The sequence below is a fragment of the Aplysia californica genome, unplaced genomic scaffold (genome assembly GCF_000002075.1).
Source record: "Aplysia californica isolate F4 #8 unplaced genomic scaffold, AplCal3.0 scaffold01042, whole genome shotgun sequence".
Classification (NCBI taxonomy): domain Eukaryota; kingdom Metazoa; phylum Mollusca; class Gastropoda; order Aplysiida; family Aplysiidae; genus Aplysia; species Aplysia californica.
The window spans coordinates 126,051-149,698 of NW_004798312.1; the positions used below are offsets into that span (position 1 = coordinate 126,051).

Genomic DNA, 23,648 nt, shown 5'->3' on the forward strand with positions numbered 1-23,648 from the left:
TTATGATAATAATAATAATAATAATAATAATAACAATAATAATACTAATAATAATAATAATTGGAATTTCTGTAATGCTCCGCTCGACCAAAGCCATCCGCTCACCTTCCATCTGAGACGCTGTCAGCTCCAGTGGCACTTTGCTCAGACGCAGATTCTTCCCATCACCCCACTGTGACCTTGAGGTCTCCGCCCCGTCGTCTGGGTCCGGCAGAGTTGCCAGGTTGGCCGTCCCTGGGACCGGCGCGCCCCACTTGGCTCGGCTTTCCTCCTGCTCGGTGGCCACCACTGGGGAGGCCGGGGACTCACGCCACTTACCTCGCGACGGGGTCTGCGAGTCGAAGGGAAGACAAAACAAAACAAAATGTACAAAATCTACGACAAATCAAACAAGAGGGGAAATGGTAAAGGGAATTCAGAAGATACTGACTACCTGATCGTAGTGAGCTCGTTGAAACTATGATGTGAGGAAGCATAGTGACTGACTCACTCCTGGCATAATTCATCAATGCAAAGCTTTGAAGTTTTGCACAGTTTAAGAACATATTATGTTATTTTTAATAGCCAAATAGGTAAAACATAGCTACAACCGAAAATATCTTTAGCAACTTTTTCAGTTCTCAAATACACTTTACTTGCTTATCGACAAAGTCCAGAAAGTTGGTATCTTAATTACAACATAAGAAGATAAGCAGCCAAGAAGTGGCAATAACTGAGATAAATATATATTAATACATACCCTGTCATTCAATTTCTTCAAAATACTGTCCTTCTTTTTCTGCTCCGCAGTCCTGGGAATAAAAAGGGGAGAGGATCAAGTGATGAGGGGAACACCACAAAAAACTTCCAATATGGTCGCTTTCAAGGACAAGCGGGCTAACCTACATTTCGGGGGTTTCCAGAAATCTTGACCTACACTAAAAGTGGGCATTATCCTACCTATAGGAGAAGTTTGGTTTCATTGGTGTCTATATTTGTATGGTTATATATATAGAAAACTCTCCTTGTCTTTTAAAGAAACTGAAAAAGGGGCAAAAACTTTACCTTCGATTTTCTCAAAACAGTATTTTCCGAGATAGCCCCCTTGTGCTTAAAAGCGACCAAATAAAAAAAACACAGTTTGGCTGCAATGGTTTGCTTTTTCTCAAACACACTCACTACCATGGGAGACAGAATAACACAGAGAAACAGACTCCATCCAAACACAGAAACTAATAACTTGTATCATTGTGGTGATCGTAAAAGTTTTACATTCCATGGTCACGATTCCAATCATTTAAGACGCTGGTTGCTTGGACCCTACCTGCTCGGTGTAAGACTCCTCGATACGTCGCTTTTCAAAATGGCATCTGGTACAGTCTTACATAATGAGAAAATACTGGATGTAATAACTTTTTCATGTAAGAATTGACCTCACATCTTCTGCATTTCTCCCTTCTATTTGAGCAACCTCTCTAAACTGAAAACCCAGCTATACCAAAGGAAACCGACCAGTTTCGCAGATTTCCGTTAAACCCAATTCACCCAGCGTTGCCACGAACAGTGCACTTAATACTTGGGTCCACCTGGTTTGCCGCCAGCCGGGGGAAAAAGCGGTCTGAACTCGACACACTATAATTAAAACTTGCATTGTGCCGAAAGTGTATAAGCTATCAAATATGAAATTTCGCAAAGATTTTACTTAAAATGTTCTTTTAATATTACTATAGACATATTTATATGTCTCTCTCGCCACCTGATTGAAGAGGAAGATAAGGAGGCAGAGGTCAGTACTGCCGTGGAGAGGATGATGCTTTTGGGAATACAAAAAGGAAACAGAAAATCTGGCATCCTTGCAGGAAAGAACAGAAGAACGTTCAACCAGATATGCACCGGCACAATCAGTAGAAAGACCCTCAGCGACTTTTTGGAGAGAGCAACGGAGCATCAATGGACAAGTCCGGAATGCAGGGATGTTGCTTATTGAAGCAAAGAACAATGAATTTAATGTCATTTGAGAGAACAAGGAAGGAAAGAGCAGAGAAAACAATCTAATTCTTCGTCCGACTGCGACTCATCGGCACTCGATTTACCCATAGCAACTAATAGTAAATCTATGGTCTAGATCTAGCTTTTCTTCAAAGTTTTCAAGGCACTAAAATCAATCTGATCTCCTTGTTTTTCTAGATTTAGGTCAACTTTCACTTTCTTTGCCACTTATGTCCAAAACAAAACCAAAACCATGGTTCATGTGTTAAAACAAACACTTTTTGTGGTTGTTGCTCTTATTCTCTTCCATGAAGACTTCAGTGAGAGCTTAATCCTCCGTGACCGTTCGCTTTCTTGCCATGATTTGCTGTGACAAAACAACCAAACTAACTCGTACTTGGCGCAAAAATGGATCAAAACAAGCTAGCGAGAGTTTTTATAAGCTACAAGCGACCTGTTATTTTCCACAGAAACCTCGATAAGTGGTTCGGACTTGATTTTGTAGACTGGTATTTTGATACAACTATTGTCGTAACTCGTTGGACGGAAGCGCGTGGCAGCTACAAGTATACTCTAGCTCGGGTGCAATGGGTTAAGCAGACTCCACTATATATATAAAACATATATATATATATAAAACATTAGTTTTGCCAATCAAAAATCCAGGATTACTTTGGCCTCTCTGAGTTGGCTGACGGCACACTTGCTCTCACAGCCTCCATGGCGTTTGTCAGGGGCACGGGGGGCCTGGGAACAGAGAGGTCAATGATGATAACAAGGAGAATTCACTTAAGTTTTCGTCAGAGTTTTATGGCATTTTCAAACACAATAAGGTCATATAAGTGTTGAAGACTAGACGTGTTGCAAGAGAGTAACAAACACAAAATAGGGGAGATTTAAAAAAAGTCTTAGTAAGAGTTTTACGGCACCTGCAACACAATAAGGTCATATAAGTGCCGAAGAATAGATAAAGCGTTACAAGAGAGTAACATACACAAAAAAGAAAGAGGGGAGATAAAGACGACAGATGTTTGATAGGAAAGAAGGAGCAACCCACACCAGAGCACCTGTTTTAGTGTTAGTAAGGTTTTACAGCTCTCGCAACTGCGTAAGGTCATATGAGCGCCAAGGGGTGGGTGTCAACAGAGAAGTCCAAACGGGGAATCAGGCTTACTCTGCTCACCTCTCTAGCCTCAACAGCACAAAGTCTTCTTCTACTATCAAAGCATCCCGGAAATAGCAGTTCACAAGAGAGTGACAAACATACAAAAAAAGTAGAAGAAAAATGACAATAGTAAGGATGAGGAAAGAAAAAGCAGGAGTTCCCCCTATGTTGTTCCGGCACAGTATGAGCATGACATTGATAAATCAGCCCATTTACAATTCTACTGTGCATAAGAACATGTTAATATCCCCCCTTTGGGAATGGCCTAAAGACACTTCGGTCAGTAGCACTGGCCTGGGGGGAGGGGGGGGGGGGACAATGAGAATTTATATAGTGCCTAATCCTGGATAACTTTAAGTACTGTACAATACAGAACTATCACACAACTCAACTGACCAATCAAAAGACAGAAAATGCACATCATGAGACCATCTAACAAAAACACACACACATACAAACACACACACACACACACAAAACTCCAAGACCAACACGCATTCTCACATACAAAAAAATACCAGCAGAAGATATTGCTAAACAGATGTGTCTACAGATTTTTCTTAAATCTCTCTAAGAAATCGAGAACACTACATTTCATGTCAACCAACAAACTTGGACATTTTATCTGAAATGACAAAATGTGAGGCATCGTGGTGAAAACAGGCGCTCGTCAAATTAATTAAACCAAAGAAATCAGCATTTTTCAGCCAGTTTGGAATTTTCTTTCAAACTTTTTTTTAGTCTCAACTCCTTGTATGTCCATTCAAAAAAATATTTCTGTGTGTATTTTATGGAGAAAGGTTGATTAAAGGCACACAATATGTAAATTTACAGTTTCCAAGGACTCTTGAGCTATTGAAGTTACCAAACTTTGGCGGCCATTTTCTCATTAACTGAACCACTGAAACCAGGGTACCTCACCTTCTTCAATTGCAAATAGCTCGACTTCTATTCAAGCTAAATGGATATTTTTTCCATTGAAAGCAAGGCAAATGAATAAGCTTTAAGATGATACGACTAACTCTATTTGCAAATAAATTGATGAGCGCCTGATTCCACTGCGTCGGGACATGAATGCCAAAAGTGGATAAAAGCAGCACCACAAAGCAGTCTTTCATCTTACTTGTCGTCTCCGTCTTTCAACACCGGCTGCTGTTGGGCTTTCTGGCCTGCCCCGATTGCGTGCAGGGCTCCTGTGATGGGGACTGCGGGGGACGGGGAAGGCACTGCACCCTACAGACAAAGACCAAACATTACAGCAACTGCACCCTACAGACAAAGAACAAACGTTACAGCAACTGCAGCAAACCTGCACTTATCACTACATGGAATTGGACAGAAGAGCGTGAGCCCAGATGTTGCTGGATCGATAACAACAACAACAACAACAACAACAACAACAACAGAGGAAGAACAAGGACATCAAAAATCGGTACTGGTCCGGCTTATGTTGAAGTTTGATAAAGTGCTAAAAACTATAAACATAGCAACGTGGCGTCGGTGGTCTAGTGGATAGGCTACCGAACTCGAAATCGTGAGGTTGAGGATTCGAGCTGCGGGCCCAACGCTGTGTCCTTGGGAAAGGCACTTTACACGAATGTTCCTCACTTCACCCAGGTGGGAATGTGTACCCGGCCATAGACAGCTAAAGATCTTGTCAGTATATTAGTGTTTTAGTGCCTATAAATGGCTGCTTGCACTGTATGCTTCCCAGGAAGTTGAGGTTGTTGAAGAATGCTCTCAGATCTGCTGGGGTAATAGTATAGATTGAGAAGCGCATAGAACTTGCTGTTGAGCGGGATTTGCGCTATACAAATGCTATCTATTATTAGTTGGCGACTTTTAAAAAGGAAAGCCTCATACAGGTCACAGACAAAATCCCTGGTTAATCTGCAATGACACCCCCCAATCAATAAGCTAATCATGCAGTATTACTATCATGTGCTAGTGGAGATCTGTGACAGACTTTTATTGGGCTTATGCCATATACCGGTGTGGTGTATTTGGTTGTTTTTGGTTGTGGCAGGGGGTTAGGCCTAGCCTATTGTATTGTTTGGCTGAAAGTGTGAGAGTGAGTAAAGTGTGCGTCTGTGTTCAGTTGTATTGTTTGCAAGTTGATAAAAGTCTGAGTTACTACTGGTGGGATTTTGAGAGGAGAGAGTTGTATCAAGGCAGAGGAGGCCTGCTGAAAGTATAGGTTGTGAAAAAGGCTAGTTAGAGCCTCAGTTCAGTTGTGCGTGAAGTGTGAGATTCCAATCCAACGCATTGGGGCCCCAAAGCTGCGGAAGGAATCACAACACAGAGCAGAGGAACAGGTTTGGCTAATTCCTGTTATAGTGGCATGTGACAGAAGGTTAGTATTGTAAAATCTTTGCTTTATGTTCCAAGTAACAACAACCGGTGTGTCTATTTAACCCTTCCAGCCCCAGCCATTTTTGTACACTCCCTAATCCCAGTCTCAACCAAAACAGCAGTATTTCAGAAAAAGAGGAATGCATTCTAAAATGTGATGCAGTATCTTTGTAATGAGGTTTAGATAACAACATACAACAACGTTTAAAGGTAAATGATCAAATATTTTGAAAATTAATGCTAAATTATGTTTGCTAATTTTTATTAATGTGCAAATTCTGCACCCCCGAAACTGAGAATATACGCTCTTGGGACGGTAGGTGGTACAATCGCTACTGAAAATATATGTGCACGGAGCTGGAAGGGTTTAAAACATGTTTTCTAAGAGCCATTACCCTCTGGAACAGCTCCCTCCTCTGTCTCTCCAGGTCCTGTTTCTTCAGCTCCGCCCACTGCTCAGCTTGGGCCTGGAAGAGACAACATGACGTCAGCCAGTGTCAGTAGAATTGTCGAGAATACAATTCTCTTTACCTTTGACAAGTTAGGAATGATACCAGACAAACAATTCTTTACCTTTGACAAGTTAGGAATTGTTTTGTTTTAGTAAGGTTTAACACCATCCACCCACACAGTGCGCAGAACGTGCACCACTTATCCCCACGGACCAGGATACAGGTACGGTACATGCTACATCACATCATCGCCGATCGGCGTCCCGTGGGGGCAAAGTGTTGGGCTTATGTTGAAGTTTGATAGTGCGCTCAAAACTTTTAATTACTTTAGTTAGGTTTTATGGTGCTGACAAATGCATAAGGTCATATGAGCGCCAAGGGGTGGATATCAACAGAGAAGTCAAAACGAAGAATCAAGTTTACTATGCTCACCTCTCAAGCCTCAACAGTACAAAGTCTGTTTCTATGACCACAGCACCCCGGAAAGTGAAACAGCAGTTCACAAGAGAGTAACAAACATACAAAAGAAGTAGAGGAAAAATGACCATAGTAAGGATGGGGAAAGAAAAAGCAGCAGTTCCCCATTGTTGTTCCGGCACAGTATGAGCATGACATTGATAAATCAGCCGATTTACAATTCAACTGTGAATAAGAACATGTTAATATCTCCCCTATGGGAATGGCCTAAAGACACTTCAGTCAGTAGCACTGCCCGGGGGGGAGGGGGGGTGTAATGTATGAGTAATACCAGACAATTCTTTACCTTTGACAAGTTAGGAATAATACCAGCTAATAATCCACATTGACCAAGCACAAGAATGATAACTGATAAAACAGTTGAAATTGTCCAGGACAGTAACCAATGGATGAGGAGAAATTGGTGGTCTTAGACAGGTGGGAAACACTAGAATATAAACAAGACTCATTCATTCATTCATTCATCCAGTGCCAGATCTGCGACAGACATCGGCAATCATGGTTTTCCATTCATTCCTTTGCTCGGATGCTCTTAAAAAAGCTACGTTTCCCTGACCTTTCCCCGTTACCCGTTTGTTTAGGTTCCCTAAGTAGGTTGCTCTGGGCCTACCTCTGCCTCGTTTGCCTTCAATTTTGCCAGTGAGAGCTAGATGTTCAAGACCCTTATGTCTGTTCAGGTTCTCCCTCTCCCTCTCTCTCTCTCTCTTTCTGTCTCTCTCTCTCTCTGACTTTATTCATATAAGCTTCAAACAAAGAAGCTCGTAAGTGTTACCTTCAAAGCTTCCACCTTTCTTTTTCTTTCTTCTGCTTCCTGCAAACAAAGTTTATGCCAAGAATTCAGACCATCAGTTAGTTTAGTATTAGTTTTAGTAGAGGTTTTATAGCGCTCGGAACGGCATAAGGTCACATGAGCGCCTGAAGATTAGAGGTGTTACAAGAGAGTAACAAACATAAACAAGAAGAAGGGGAAATACAGACGATAGATGTTTGATAGGAAAGAAGAAGCAAACCACACCAGAGCACCCAACAACCACCCACTAAGTGAGTTAATACAGGCACAGTGCACAACTGATCATCATATCACACGGTTACACTTCAGATAAAAAAAATCAAATCTACCATCATCGTCTTCAAACAGACTCACTCTGTCACTTCATACCCTCATCAAAACGGCTCTTTTATTAATCAGAACTAACTTTAGACAGACGGGCAAAGACTGAAAAAGAAAACATTACTTCTATAAGGCTTTTTACTTGAGTTATCCAAAGAGTTGATGCACACTAGACCAAATAAGCAAAAATGCTTCAACAGAATAATATTACTGTATTCTAAGGTATCGAATAAACAGGGGGGATAGGAATAAATGGGTAGGGAGGGGAGGGAAGGGGGGGGGGGGCACATTCAACCTCATCCCCTGTACTAGTAGGATCAAATCTGTTTTATTTCTCCTTCAGGTAATAAAAGAACAAGAGAACATGACATTTCAGTAAGTTACCGTGACAACTTTTCCCATTTAGGAACAAACCAGCTTCATAAAAAAATATAGACCAATGTACAAAAGTTTTTAAAATGCACAGATAATTGAGGTAGCCAACCTGGTACCGGTACTAATACTGAGAATAATTTGCCATTAACAACAAAAAAAAGGGTTTCATTCAGATATATAAATTCTACATATAATGTTTCACATGATCGTTGGTCGTTGTAAGCTGGAAAATAACAACGGGGGTATGGAATAAGGAGCGGGGGTGCGTGCAAAAAATCAGAAAATTATTAAGCGGAGGGGGGTGCTTATTCGATACCTTTGAGTACACACCTACAGCACAGATTATTTCTCTTATCAGCCAGAGAGTGAGTACCTAGCCAGTACAGAAGCTACTTACTTAACAAGACATTCCCACAATTAAAATTCCCATTTAGTATCTACATGTCAGGCCAAAGGGCTCATATTCAAATGACTATTGGAACGGAAAAAGCAGTATCTAAATATATACTCTTGCCCTAAAATTTTCTTTTACATTCCTCCCCTGTATGCTTTAGTAAGGTTTTTTAAAGTTTTAGTAGAGGTTTTACGGTGCTCGCAACTGCATAAGGTCATATGAGCGCCAGAAGATTCGAGGTGTTACAAGAGAGTAACAAACATTAAAAAGAAGAAGGGGAGATAAGGACAATAGATGTTTGATAGGAAAGAAGGAGCAAACCACACCAGAGCACCCATCAACCACCCACTTAGTAAGGTTTTAAAGCGCTCCCAACTGCATACGGCCATATGAGCGCCAAGAGGTGGATGTCAACAGAGAAGTTCAAACGGAATCAGGCTTACTCTGCTCACCTCTCTAGCCTCAACAGCACAAAGTCTGTTTCCACTATCAAGGCACCCCGGATATAGCAGTTCACAAGAGAGTGACAAACATAGGCAAGAAGTACAGGAAAAGTGACGATAGTAAGGACAAGGAAAGAAAAAGCAGCATTTCCTGCAAATGAATGAACCCCTGGTCGGAGTACCATGGCGTTTTTATGACCTACATGTGTTGCAAACGTGGCATCGGTGACCTACTGGTAGACTACCGGACTCGTAATCGTGAGGTTGCGGGTTCGGGGGTTCGAGCCGCAGGCCCAACGTTGTGTTCTTGGGTAAGGTACTTTACACGAATTTTCCTCACTTCACCCAGGTGGAAATGGGTACCTGGCCATAGACAGCTAAAGATCTTGTCAGTATGTTAGTGTTTTAGCGCTTATAAATGGCCGCTTGCACTGTATGCTTCCCAGGAAGTTGAGGTTGTTTCAGAATGCTCTCAGGTCTGCTGGGGTAATAGTATAGATTGTGAAGTGCATAGAGCTTGCTGTTGAGCGGGGATTTGCGCTGTACAAATGATATCTATTATTATTATTAAATGTCGTAGAACTCATACTAAAACTAAAACTGTCCATGTACCTTCCCATGATCTGGGCTCTCCGCGGCGGGAACGCCTTTCACACCTCTTCTGTCCTTCATATTCTGCATTCGGATTTGTCGCAGCTTCTCCAGATATTCCTTCGGGGAGAAAAGACAGAAGCACATCAAACTTTCGACATGTAACAGTTTTAATAAAAGTTTGACGGCAACACAATAAGGTCACATAAGTGCCGAAGATAAGAGGTTTTACAAGAGAGTAACAAAAACGAAAAAAAGAAGGTGGAGAGAGAAGGACGATAGCTTTTAATAGGAAAGAAGAAACAAACCACACCAGAGCACCATTGTTATTCATATTTTCTTATAGATCCATTTGAATGTTGCGATATCATTTACCTACTCGCTCACATTTTGGCAGTCAATAGATGTCTGGTATCAATGAGATCACTAATACGGCACCCCAAAAAAGGGGTACAAGACAAGAACAACAACAACAAAACTCCCCCACCCCCCACCCCACCACCAGAGCTGTTAAAGTACTTTTTAAAAAGTACTAAAGTACAAATGTAAGTACAATCTAAAAAATGTACTTAAGTACAGTAAAAGTACTTTCCTATAAAATGTACTTGAGTACAAGTACTTTTTTATAAAAGTACTTATGAATACATTTTGAGTACTTTCTGCTAATATGCAAAAACACTTCAGCGCTTATGCAAAACATCATATTTTATAACTTATCCAGTATATTTGACAAATTAGGCTATTTATTACTAAAAATGTAAACAGTATACAAAGCATTTGAATATACAATGTACGCACTGAACGGTGGAAATGGTCTGTGAAGTTGAACAAAAAACAACCCAAACGAACAGACGCAACTAGTGGGTAAGTGATATTATGAATAGAACTTGTTTGAGCAAGACAATGTGATCAAATGTAAGTCAGTCCTAGAGGTCGGAAAGTTCTACAGAAAGAGTATCCAAATTGAAAAATGTAGATACAAAGTTGCTCTTAAGAAAACATAAAATTGATGAAAATGGCCCACATAGAAATGGAAAAGTGCATTGAATTCTTCATTAACAAATCCTCAAGGAATCAATGTAGCCTTAAGCAAAAACCACCCAAAAAAAGTTTAAAAGAAATTTAGGCAGCCTAAAAATTGTATGATACACATTGAGAACACAGTTTCAGTTTCAATTGATTATAGTGGTCTAACAGATTTTGGTCACACTGTGTAGTCCACGGCGCCAACGGCAAACCAAAATACAATAGTTTCCTAGAGTCTAGTAAGAGTAGTGTAACCAAAGATTCTCTACTGCAGTAGTCTCCGCCTAAGATCCCAGTGCTCGGAAGCAAGGAAAATATGGGATCCTAGCCAACGAAGCCAAGGAAGAATCTACAGTGACCCATGAACTGACGTGACCCTTGGGTGGATTTATGACATGGCAAGCAAAGAGTGGTCAACCTTGATGACCAATCACAGTGGCATGAGGCATGCCATAAATAATATTATATATACACACTCATTAGCCTATCGTGAGTCTTGAGATCTTTATCTACGTTTATCCAGTTGCCCCTCCCCTTTACCTGTCCAACAATTTTAGCTTTCCATCTCTGATTGAGTCCCCCCCCACCCAACCTCCTTTGTCGTTACGCACCATTACGATGTGACCACACTAATTAAAATTCAGGTTGTCTCGCAAATTCGGGAAAAACTGCTTTCAATGGTCAGGGAAGAGTTCACAGTTTGATGTGATCCCGCCTGGAGCGAACTTGTAGGCCCTACCCACCCAGGGAGTGATGTAAGTTTAGGTGGTGAGGTCAGATGCGAGTGCGATGTTTGGGGAAAAGAAACGCATCGGTCAGTTCACACCTTGGTGTGATCTCGTCTGGAGCAAACACTGTACCGTTTCAAGGAGTTTTACAACGCTTGAGATCACATTCACGATAGTGGCTGATCTTTGAGGCGACGGGCCGTTCTTTGATCTCAACTTTTAACTCTTGGCGGTTGATCGGGTTTTTGTTCCGTAAATTATGATCAGAAATGCCTGCACTTACCCTTTCATTAAGCTACCAAAGTACTCAAAATGTACTTTAAAAGTACTCAAAAGTACTTTTATAAAAAGTATCGGAGTACAGTAAAAGTACTGGTTTAAAAAATGTACCGGAGTACAGTAAAAGTACCGAAAATTGTAACGTAAGTACAAGTACCGGAGTACTTGTACTCCGTTACTACCAGCTCTGCCCACCACCACCACACACACACAAGAACAGCCAACGAGCCTCACCTGTTCCTCAATGTTTCTCACAACCATGGCGCCTCCGCCACCTCCTCTCCCTCCACGGTTTCCTCCTCCTCCTCCTCCTGCCCAAGCTCCTCCCCCACCCCCTCCGTCCCCTCCTCCCCCTCTCCCTGGTCCAGGCTTAGGACTAGGACCTCTGTCTGTGAAGAGAAATATGAGAGCATAATAGACAAAAAGGACAGAGGAAACAGTTACATTACTAAAAATTTTCATTAAATAATAATTTCGAAAAGAAAAAAACCCCCATACATTTTCTCATATTTATTTCCCTATTTTTAGACATTCACACTTTAGGAATCAAGAAGGTTTTTTTTTCATTTAGAAATATTAGGAAATCTCAAGTGGGTATTTGAAGGTAGCCACAGATAATTCTTCTTCTTTACTTCCTCTCTGTTGTTTCTGACTATCTGTCTTGCCAGCTCTAAGTGACATTTTTAAATAACACATCTCCAGTCCAATTCAGTACCAGAACTCATCTTGTTCCTCAATGAATGTACTTTTTCTTCACATCTCATACCACTCTATAAATGACACAGATGGAAAAGAATTTTTTTAAAGTGTTAGTACGAGTTTTACTGCACTTGCAAAACAAAAAAAGTCATATACTTGCCGAAGACTAGAGGTGTTACAAGAGAGTAACAAACACAAAAAAGGAGGAGAGATCAGGACAATAGATGTTTGATAGGAAAGAAGGAGCAAACCACACCAGAGCACCCACAAACCACCCACAAAAGAAAGGAAACAACTAGACAAGTACAATGTAGTACATTCCAAAGGCGGAAGAATTGAGAGAAGGGGAGGGAATAAAAGTGTGGGTGGGTGAGAAGCTGGGAGAGTTACACGTTTACGAGGCTGAAAAAGCCCTAGGAAAAGAGAACCCAGCAAGAGAACATAACCACTGCTTGGTGTAAGACCCCATCATACCTCAGTTTTCTCATGGCAGTCCTACACTGAGCATTCAATATGTAGCTCGACGTGGTGGAATCAGGTGCTCGTCAAATTTTGGGCAAATGAGTTTATTGATATCATCTAAAACTTGTTCATTAGCCTTGCTTTTGGAGAATAAAATACTCTTCTATGTCGAATAGAAGTTGAGATATTTGTGAATGAAGGAGACGGGGGTGGCCAGGTTTCAGAGGTATAACTAGCGAGGAAATGACAGCCAAAGTTTGTTGATTTCCAAAGCTTGAGAGTCACCGGAAACTTAAAATTTACATTTCTTGTGCATTTAATCAACGTTTTCCGGTAAAATCCACATAAGAATGTTCTTAAAAGGACATAAAGATGTTGAGTCAAAAAACAAAAATTTGAAAAAAATGGTCAAACTGCGGAAAAAAGCCAATATCATCGTTCTAATTATTTTGACGAGCGCCTGATTTCCCCTGTATGCCTCACATATCCACTGCCAAGTGTAAGACCCCATCATACATCACTTCTCTAATGGCAGTCTGACCAAGCATTCAATATGATGTATGGCTCTTTTCGTCTATGCAGACGGTCAATTTAACTTAAGATGGTCTCAAGGTTGTCTTCAAGTAGCTTCTTTCATGGCTAATTCTTCCTATGTTTAAAGCACAGATTCTGTCGCAGTGCTTGCATGTCAGAGAGGTGGATCGAAGATCTGTATTTCTGCTGTTACTATAACATAAACAGGCCGGGGTTCCTAGGCTTTTAATTCAGATTTCCTCCCACTTATCTACCACTTGATTGTATAAGACACGTTTAAACAAGTGAACTCAGACGATACAAACATCTCGCGACTTCAGAGCTTTCTTGTCAAATCTCCACGTTTAATAACAGTGAAAACAGTTCATAACAAAGAGTGAACTTAAGACGAAGTCACATTTTCACTGTTTTAAAAAAATGGAGATACAACAAGAAAGCACTGAGGTAGCGATATGTGGAGACAACTCACTGGGGGCCGGCACTGGAGTCCTCATTCCTGACCCGGGTCTCTGAGAGGGGGGAGACAAAAATACGTCAGTGAATGGACAATAGAATTAATCTTGTCGTATGTCATAGGAAAAGAAGATGAGTCGAAGAATACTGTTTAGTGATGATGTTGAAACTTGTTTCTTTTATATATTACGGTCACTTTTAAGCACAACGGGGCTATCCCGAAAAATGCTGTTTTGAGAAAATCGAAGTAAAAGTTTTTGGACTCTTATTCAGTTTCTTTAAAAGACAAGGAGAGTTTTCTCTATAACCAAACAAATAATATACACACCAAAGAAACCAAACTTCTCCTATAGGTAGGGCAATTCCCACTTTTGGTGTCGGTCAAGATTTCTGAAAACCCCCGAAATCTAGATTAGCAAGCTTGTCCTTAAAAGTGACCAATTGATCTTGTCGTACGTTATTTGAAAATAAGATGAGTCGAAGAATCATGTTTGGTGATGATGTTGAAACTTCTTTCTTTTATATATTATGGTCGTTTTTAAAGACAAGACGGCTAACCCAATTTTTCTTGCATATTGATGGTCCACATCACCTGCGATCTGATAAAACACATTTTTCTTCCAGAGATTGACAAAAAATTCGTTTCACCAGATCACAGTTGATGTGGCCTTTCCCTTGATCTCTTCCCCCGTGGATCACATCCAACACTACACTCACTTCCTAAGACCCCAGTTCTACATTTAAGTATTCAAGTAAGTATTCCCCTAGACCTGTTCCCCCCGTGGATCAGACCCAACCCTCCACTCACCCCAAACAGATCCCTCTGCTGCCTCATCTTGTTGAGCGCCGCCTCCTTTTGTCTCTGGATGTAATCCTCCACCACTCTCGCCCTCTCTGCCGCCTGAGCGCCTTTTTGCCTGGAGCAAAATCAGAAGCCGCATAAATGTTTTAGAGTGAACACGTGGTGCAAGAAATTCGTAAAACATCATTTTTTGCACACATGGTGTAAGAAATTTGTTAAAAATAATTTTTAACGTGATATAATTTGACATAAAAACTCATTAATTTTTTCAATAAATTTATCGGCATAATGATGCACAAAACAAAAACTGAAACGTAGTTTTATTATAAATTGTGCGTCTCCTTAAACAAAATTGTAAAAACTTATATCAGCTTACTGATACTACAGAGCTACTCTAGCAATGTGCAAGTAAACACTGACATGATTTGAACAAACCTATTTAAGGGTTCGTCAGTGGCTTTCAGTATTTGGTTATGAAAATTTGGGTTTTTCATCTGAGTAAAATTAAGGAATTTTTCCGGCACTAAATGAAAAGCAAGTGGGCCATGTTGTTTTTTTCTTTAACACATTGCCGTCACATCTCGCCAATCGGCAATATTTACTACCCAGTTTCCTTGGATTTTCCCCACAATGCCTTTGCCTTTGATGGTAAGGGTTTTTACTATTTATGAGCCTTGTGAGGGCAAAGTGTTATTGTCGGTGTATAGCACCTTCGTCAACACAATTTTGTTCATTTTTCTTTCTTTTTTGGGGGGGGGGGGGGGAGCGCTTCTGACCGTGTTCTTCAGGCCTAATCTGGGCTAAAAGGGAGCAGGAGAAAGACCAAGATACTCTATGAATAAAACTTTCTCTCCCCCTCAAACTCCAGTCTTCCGCATGCCACAGTGAAGTGCCTAACCACTGCGCCAGACGCCAGTGTGGGTTCAGTGCATTCATTCCTGTAGTTATAAAGAAATTTCTAGAGCTTTTGTTCGTATAATGCAGAAATAAAAGACTCGACACAGGAGGTCGCAGGCAATATTGCATACAGACGTATGTCATTCTTGGCAACTTTTGAGATACATCGGTATGCAATACTGCCCGCGAGGTGCACGCATTGAAAGACATTTTTGTTATTTTGAACTGAAATGTTTCACATACTGTTCCTGTATACATGGCTCATTGACTTCAATACACTGACAAAATACAGTTGAAGGGATCAGTACCAGCAAATACAAAGTTTTTCAAGCAGTCAAAGAATCTCTCTGTTCAACAAGGGGAAAAGAGAAAAAACCTGGTGCCCACGAGAGTGAGAGAGAAAGAAACATATAGCATGCATTTCAGTCTGCTGCTGCTTAATTCTTTATCTCCGTGGGGGGGAAACTCACTATGCCGGGCCCTATTTTGGCACGAAATCTAAAACACGTCATTCAAATGGTCATTAAATAAAAAAAGTGAACCAATTTTGATAGTTCTTCATCTCTAGTGAATGATCTCCGGATAAAAAAGACTCGTTTTGGGCAGTTGCTGAAAAGTAATTTGATGTCCACGTCATTGTAAAGAAACGTGCACCAGCCACTGCCAGTGGCTCACCGCCAGTGGTTTCAACAGTGAGTCGCTGTGAGTGGCTTGCTGGAGATTCACTGAGCAAAAAAAAGGGCATAGCAATTTCAACAGTACGACATTCAAATCAATATTGGACGAGACCGTGGGGACTCAGACACAGGGTACGTGATTTGGGAGTTTGAGGTCGCTCCCCCTGAGGCGAGGGGATACAATATTATATATAAATTGTGCCCTATCGACTCGGGTTCAAGGATCCTGCGTCAGAATTTCCGCAAGTTTAATAGGATGCAAAATGAACATTCGGGGTAAAAGATCAGGGAGTCAAAAGCTGCATTTTTAAAGTTCATAATCAGTTTGCCAACTCACTACCTACAATCCTTTTACAAATACCCCAATATACCTGTCACTATTCTGTCTTCCCACTTAGCTCCTCTCTACACTTGTCTTGGCCCGCTAGAATAGGCTAACACTAACAATGTCACCTTAGCAGAGACTGTGCCCACCATTTCGAAACTTCACGGTGACATTAAAGATGGTTCCAGTGGGGAACGGGATAGAGGGTGCCCACGTCCCTCGTGACTCATTGGAGTAGAGGAAGATAGGACTAACATTAACATTACTTAAACGCAATCCCTCATCATCACTCATCACCACCATTTTTTTCAAAAATCATCATTGCTCTCAGATCAATGACTTACATCTACAATGATTGAATCTCTATCTGTAACAGTTACTTGTCATACTAAGTATGCACGTAATACACTATTCGACACTATCATACGCACTTTTTTCTACTAATCAGATGGCATCAATCTCATATAATAATCCAAGAACATGACATTGAACTTCACTCAGTGAACGTTAGTTCATTTGACACAAACAGCGAGGAGTGTTTATAGCCACTGCACACACACACAAACATTATCCAACACCCAAAAAATTAAAAAAAACTAAAATCCAGAAATACCACCGAAAAAACCCAACATGAAATTATGACAAAAGTCTCAGTTCTTACCGAGCCCTGAGAAGCATGGAAAAAACGTGTAAGATATAAAAAACATTATCCATCTGACATCCTTATCATTTTGATAACATAACACATAATGACATTTTTCAACCCTCAATTATAATCTTTCCAGATTATTATGATCCATTCACTGAATTACTATCTATCTGACATCCTTATCATTTTGATAACATTACACATAACAATATTTTTCAACCCTACATTATAACCTTTCCAGGTTCTAATCCATTCATTGAATTACTATCTATCTGACATCCTTATCATCATTTCATACTTTATCACTTGTAGGCTGCCATTACACAGGCACCTCACAGGTTCCGTCAATGTTTCCAGACAAGTTTCAAATACATGAATTCAAAGTTGCACTTTTGTAAAATATTTGAAACCTTTCTTTTTTCCTGTGTGGAAAACTTGATGCTGCCCAGGTTGGCCCAGCCTCTGCCCATTGCCACCCCCCCCCACCCCCCCCCCCACCCCCCCCCCACCCCCCATCTCCAGGTTATCTGAGTTTGAGTTGGAGACCATGGTCTTATAGAAAAAAAAAATCTGACAGCTCCGTGATATCCCAAAGCTGTGGACGGACGCCGTAAATCACAAACTCTCAACACTTGTACATGCCACACAGAACTGTGCTCTACTCTCATCATCTCTTCATGCCCCTCAACTCCAGAGAGATAAAACAGATTTAACACATCATGAAACTTGCAACAAACTAAAAATCAACATGCTTGAAATCAACTTTTTGTACCGTTTCGTATATCTTTTTCGTCTGAGCCTGGAACATTGGAAAAAACACGAAATAATCTGTGATAGGCTTCACGCAGAGGCATTACATTCAGAATTAGATTATTAAAAGAACCTAACTCGCAATGTAATAGAAACAAAAAGACTGAACAGCTCCGTGAAAGCTATCATACAGCACAGAATGCTGATATTCATAACACAATTCACAGCAAAGTCATCATCCTCGCCTTTCTCACCCTGCACCAGGGTATAGGCCATGGACAAACACTTTCATAATAAAGTGGCAACAAACATTTCACTCATCAAAGAGACCTTACTGAGCTTTCTGACAGTTTCATTGTTTTTTTTTTTACTTTTGAATTTCGAAGAAAAACAATTTTTTTTTACAGAATCCCTCCATAACCATAAAAGACAATTACACAATAGATGAAATTATTTGTAGATAGAAAATAACACCTCAATAATAATATAACACTTCGATCTCAATAGATATACTTAGTTTAACTTGGTCAACCCCACTGACACTACAAGAGAAGCTGTACGGCCAACAGATGAACTGAGCAGGACGGCCCAGTATATGACAGATACTGGACTTCATGTGTGATACTATCGAGAAGAAGAATCCTTTGTTTCTTATTTATTTCACTCCTCCAAAATGGAAAGGGATAAAGTGAAAGAAATTCTGTATAAAATTTTTAAAATGGCTTCAATAAGAACATGAAGTAAACCAGTGAATCAACCATACAGAAAACGTAACTCTTTCCTACTAAATCTACCCTCTTTTTTCCTTTATAACCTTTCTTCTCCATGCTAGTGAAACTTTTTAATGCTTACTGTCAATGAGAATTTTTATTCAACGCTTTTGTACTTCAATCTTTTTTGTTTTCTCTTTTCGTTTAGTAAGGTTTTACGGCACTAACAACTGCTTAAGGTCATATGAGCGCCAGCTTTCTCTTTGGTACCTACCATGTATACTAAATTTGATAAAATAAGTAGTGAAATTTGTTCCCCTATCAGTCCCTTCTACCTTTCATGTTCACAAACTACTGGTCTGTGCAACCCTCTGGCATGCAAAGACTAAACAAAGCACATTTATGTTGACTTTACAATAAAGACGAAACAAAGCACATTTATGTTGACTTTACAACAAAGACGAAACAAAGCACATTTATGTTGACTTTACAATAAAGACTAAACAAAGCACATTTATGTTGACTTTACATGCAAAGACTAAACAAAGCACATAATATGTTGACTTTACAATAAAGACTAAACAAAGCACATGCTGACTTTACATGGAAAGCAAACTACTTCACTACAATGGCAAAAGAAGATAACTCAAGGATATTTGTATTCAGAATCAGAAAGCAAATTAATTCATATTGAACTTGAGAAAATATTGGGGGAAAACGTGGGAGAAGAATACTTGACTCCATGCTAGATTTGTTGACAATTCTGTCCTGATCTTGATAATGAGTACAGCAAGCTGGTAACGTTTGATGGATGGTAAATTGTGCAGCAAGCAAACAGTGCGGGTGAAAGTTCTACGAGTTGGAAGGACAGAATTAGAAAGCATCCACAGAACAGCCCAATTTGTCAACATTAAACGTGAGTGTCTTTGTGGCTCAAAGAGAAGAGGGGAGATACTAACTTATAAACTTAAAAAAGATCTTCAAAATTATGGAACCCTTATCCTTGAAAAAAAACTGCATTTGCCTTCTGGGTACAAAAAATAGGTTTTATTGAATCACAAACATTGCAGGCACTGAATCCTTATATTCCACTCACTGCTTACATGTTTAAGCTCTTGGAAAGAGATTTCATAAATTTGTACAATAAAGATATTATATATAACATGCAAAAATTTCAATTTTTTCTGAAAAGTATTTATTTGAACACTGTCATTTCCTTTTTAGAAAATCCAGCAAAAGCAAATTAGAACAAAAGACTTGAAATCGGATTGCATAATTTGTCTAACACAACTCGGCTTACGTTAGAAAAAAAAAATTATCATATTACATTTATAATATTAAATTTGAAAATTTTTTTATTTAGAACCAGATAAAACAAACAGAAATCAATCCAAATCAGTCCTTCGTAAACTTTTCATTTCCTTAACAAATGTGCAATACAAGGGCTGGCACCAGTTTTGTACTGACTTACAAGAACGCTTTACTTTTCAAAATGAAACAAACAGAATTGGTCACTTTTACGCACAAGGGGACTATCCCGAAAAATGCTTTGTTGAAAATACCAAAGGTAATGTTTTTGCCCCTTGTTCAGTTTCTTTAAAAGACACGGATAGTTTTCTCTATAACCAAACAAATATACACATCAAAGAAACCAAACTTCTCCTATACGTAGGGCAATGCCCACTTTTGGAGTAGGTCAACATTTCTGGAACCGCCCCCGAAATCTGGGTTAGCCCACTTGTCCTTAAAAGTGACCAATTGTAGTAATTAGAACAACAAGAGTAAAGAGCAGCCCCTGACCATCTGTGCACCAACTCACACACTCTTTAGCTTTACACCACTGTACGGTACAAATTCAGAGCGAAAGTGACACGTGTATAGCTATGGACCAGCTTGGGGGTCTTTTCTTTTCCCTTTTACACTTCAAGATCAGCTTTAGCTTGAAATTTGACAATCTTTTAACCCTATTCGTACATCGTGTTTTACTATCGTATCCATCTGACGTGGGGAACTCTGTGCCACCACTCTTCCGAGAGGAAATTTACTCGTTAATCTGATCCGTACACTTTGCATAGCAGTCTGTCAAAATGACTTTTTGAGAAATACTGAAAGCTGCTAAGATATCTTCACTCGAAATATTCTAAAATATGAAGAATACAACCCCGGAGGTACAAAATGACCCCAGGGCATACGGATAGGGTTAAGTTCGAGGGGCTGCTCTTTCACTTTTGTTGGGCAGGACTTCAAACCAAAGGCAAGAAGAAAGATCAAACCAAAGGAGGAGGGAGAGAAACCAAAGAACTGCAGCGGTTAAATGTGGATATGAAGTTTCACACCAATATGAAACTTACATATTGTAGCTATACCTGTCTCTGCCGGCCTGGTCCAGAGCAGCAGGGACCCCCATGGGGCCCATGAATGGTGGCGGGCCGGGTGTTGGACGCATCTGAGGGGCGGGGCCTGCTGGGAGGGGGCGCGGGGCTGCCATGTGCACAACTGGCCACACAAAACACAAATACAGTTCATATTTCTACTTCACCGTTTTAACCTTCTGTGGGTTTTTAATTCTTTAGGGTCAGAAGCAACACAAATACAAGGGACGATTTAAGGAGCCTTCTTTGATTTAATGATGATAATAATAATAATAATAATAATAAATAGCATTTACGCTGCGCATTTCTATTTTCTAAAAAATGCTCAATGTGCGTTACATCAAAAAAGACATCACATCTTAAAAATTAATCGACATGTGTTAACAAGAGTTTAACTGTACTCGTAACATAATAAGTTCGGTTAAGTTTTAGTAAGATTTTTATGGCACTTGCAACACAATAAGGTCATATAAGTGCCAAAGATCAGAGGTGTTACAAGCTAGTAACAAACACAAAACAGAAGGAGGAAAGAAAAGGACGACAGATGTTTGATAGGAAAGGGAGAAAACCACACCAGAGCACCTACCAACCACCCACTTTTAACCTCCTGTGGTTTTTAACTGCTTATGTCAGAAGCAACACAAATACATGGGAAGGTTTAGGAGCTTTGTTTCTTTAAATAAGACTTTTACTGTACTTGCAACACAATAAGGTCAGTTTAGTTTTAGTAAGTGTTTTACAGCACTTGCAACACAATAAGGTCATATAAGTCAGTTTACCGTCCACATGGTTCGCATTACGAGCTTGGGGGGGTTGCACGGGGGACGGAGTCTGCCGATCACGCTGAAGTTTTCCGATAAATTCGTTGTACGCCTCGTAATTGCCTCGGTCTCTCTGATCTCTTTCATTAGGCTGTAGGGACATCGAAAGAGAAAAAAACATTTGTGTCACGACGTGGTGTAATCAGGTGCTCGTCAATTTTTGGGCACGTGGAGTTATTGGTATCATCTAAAATCTTGTTCAATTGTCTTGTTATCAGTGAAAAAAATACCCATCTATCTTGAATAGAAGTCAAGATATTTGAGATTGAAGAAGGTGGGGTCGACTGGTTTCAAAGGTAGAATTAGAGAGAAAATGGCTGCCAAAGTTTGGTTACTTCCATAGCATGATAGTCCGTGGAAACTGAAAGCTTACATTTTTGGGGCCTTTAATCAACGTATTTCAGTAGAATTCCCCAAGAAATGTGCTCAGAACGTGTTTTTTATTGAACAACAATTGTGTTAAGGCAAACAACAAAAATTCGATAAAAAATGATAAAACTGGCAGAAAAATGCCAGTTTCTTCAATTTCATTATTTTGACGAGCCCCTGATTTCACCACACTGCCTCACATTTAATATTTTAATATAAGAAGATAAAGCATTCTACAACTGACACTGAGCGGTCAATTTTAGATATCTTTTTTTTTTAAAGTAAAAAAGGGGGGAGGGGGGGAGGGGGGAGAAAAAGAGTAAGGTCCACATAGGGATGGGAATGAAGGATGGAGGGATTTGCCACCATAGGTCTCAAAGGAGGAGAGAGGAACTAGCGACAAACTGATTTTCCTACTAATTACCAATAAGCAAATAATGTTGTTGATGGCCTATGCTCCACTGGGAGTTAAAAAGGGCAGGAGAGAGAGAATATAATCTCACATCTATACTATAAAGAAGAACTTACAAGCAATCTTTGAAAGCAAGAGGTCCGCAAAGTAATCTTCATGATATAAATACTCATCACTGCAAATAAAATTAATTTCCAATCAACTAAACTGAGCCTCAAGATTTACAAACAGGCACTGGATCATTCTTCTTTTTTTTTCCACCAAAATGTTTTGAAACACCTCACATTGAGATAAAAGTCCAAAATTTGAAACAGAGTAATCTTGGCAATGTCAGACAGCGCTTTGAAAGGCCTTGAAGATGTAGAAAACCAGGAATCTCCATGAATCAATAAAGGAAGTACATTTCCAGATAGACAGAGCTAACTTACCCATCTCCTCCCCAAAACTTTTCATACCAACACTGCTTTAACTCTTTAACCCCCATCGGATGCTGTGTCGTCCGACACTAGTGACAACTGTTTTGTTTCATTTAGTGCTACTGTTTGCTGGTTTTTCGGAACTATTCCCGATCCAAGTTTCTGCCATTTAGAAGTTGGCGGCAAGTTCAGATTGTGTTTTTAGAAGTTTTAATGAGACATAGTGCACCAGGTGTAGGTGACTGTAGAAAAAACTGGGAAACGGTGGAAAAAACTCAGGGTTTAAAGAGTTAAAGAACTGCTTTATCTTTTGAACTACAAAAATTTATCCAACAAAGCCTTGACCAAAATTCCAAGGCAGCAGGAAAAGTAAGTAAAATAAGCGACTAAAAAATCTTAGCAAAGTTTTTTAAAAATACAGGACCAACATCAGGCTGACAAAACAGCTTGTTAAATTATTTGTTATGAATTAAACGATATTTATTACTAATACTGAGAACTTGTCAAATTATTCGTTATGAATTAAACAATACTTATTACTAATACTGAGAACTTGTCAAATTATTCGTTAAGAATTAAACAATACTTATTACTAATACTGAGAGCTTGTCAAATTATTCGTTATGAATTAAACAATACTTATTACTAATACTGAGAACTTTCTACTTGCATTTCACTAAATATTCATCTAATGTTAAACCTTAATAAATTGTACAGTCTGCAAGCAGTGAAAAGCTTTAAGGAAAACTTTCAAACGACAAAAACCGTAAGTCAATTCTTACTATCCTCATCCAGTACATATACATCTTTGACGAGCTCTGAACTTACCCTTGGCACAGGTAAAGGTCGGGGAGATTTGGGTCTCATCTCATTGGCCGCTCGATTCTATGAACAAACAAATTATGTTAGGAAATGACTTGGAAAGTTTAATATTTTCAC

General features: G+C 39.7%; 1 protein-coding gene across 1 annotated transcript in view; it reads right to left on the reverse strand.

The window, feature by feature from the left end:
* LOC101854214 (serine/threonine-protein kinase Nek1) overlaps positions 1 to 23,648 on the reverse strand; it is a gene marked incomplete in the record, with an annotated part of 66,379 nt that overhangs the window by 20,297 nt on the left and 22,434 nt on the right. Inside the window, 15 exon segments of the mRNA XM_035973169.1 lie at positions 106 to 331; positions 740 to 791; positions 2,641 to 2,715; positions 4,257 to 4,366; positions 5,881 to 5,952; positions 7,187 to 7,225; positions 9,350 to 9,448; positions 11,596 to 11,750; positions 13,526 to 13,565; positions 14,318 to 14,426; positions 16,872 to 16,877; positions 17,632 to 17,658; positions 20,686 to 20,815; positions 21,471 to 21,603; positions 23,538 to 23,594. Coding sequence (XP_035829062.1) covers positions 106 to 331; positions 740 to 791; positions 2,641 to 2,715; positions 4,257 to 4,366; positions 5,881 to 5,952; positions 7,187 to 7,225; positions 9,350 to 9,448; positions 11,596 to 11,750; positions 13,526 to 13,565; positions 14,318 to 14,426; positions 16,872 to 16,877; positions 17,632 to 17,658; positions 20,686 to 20,815; positions 21,471 to 21,603; positions 23,538 to 23,594 — 1,330 coding nt within the window.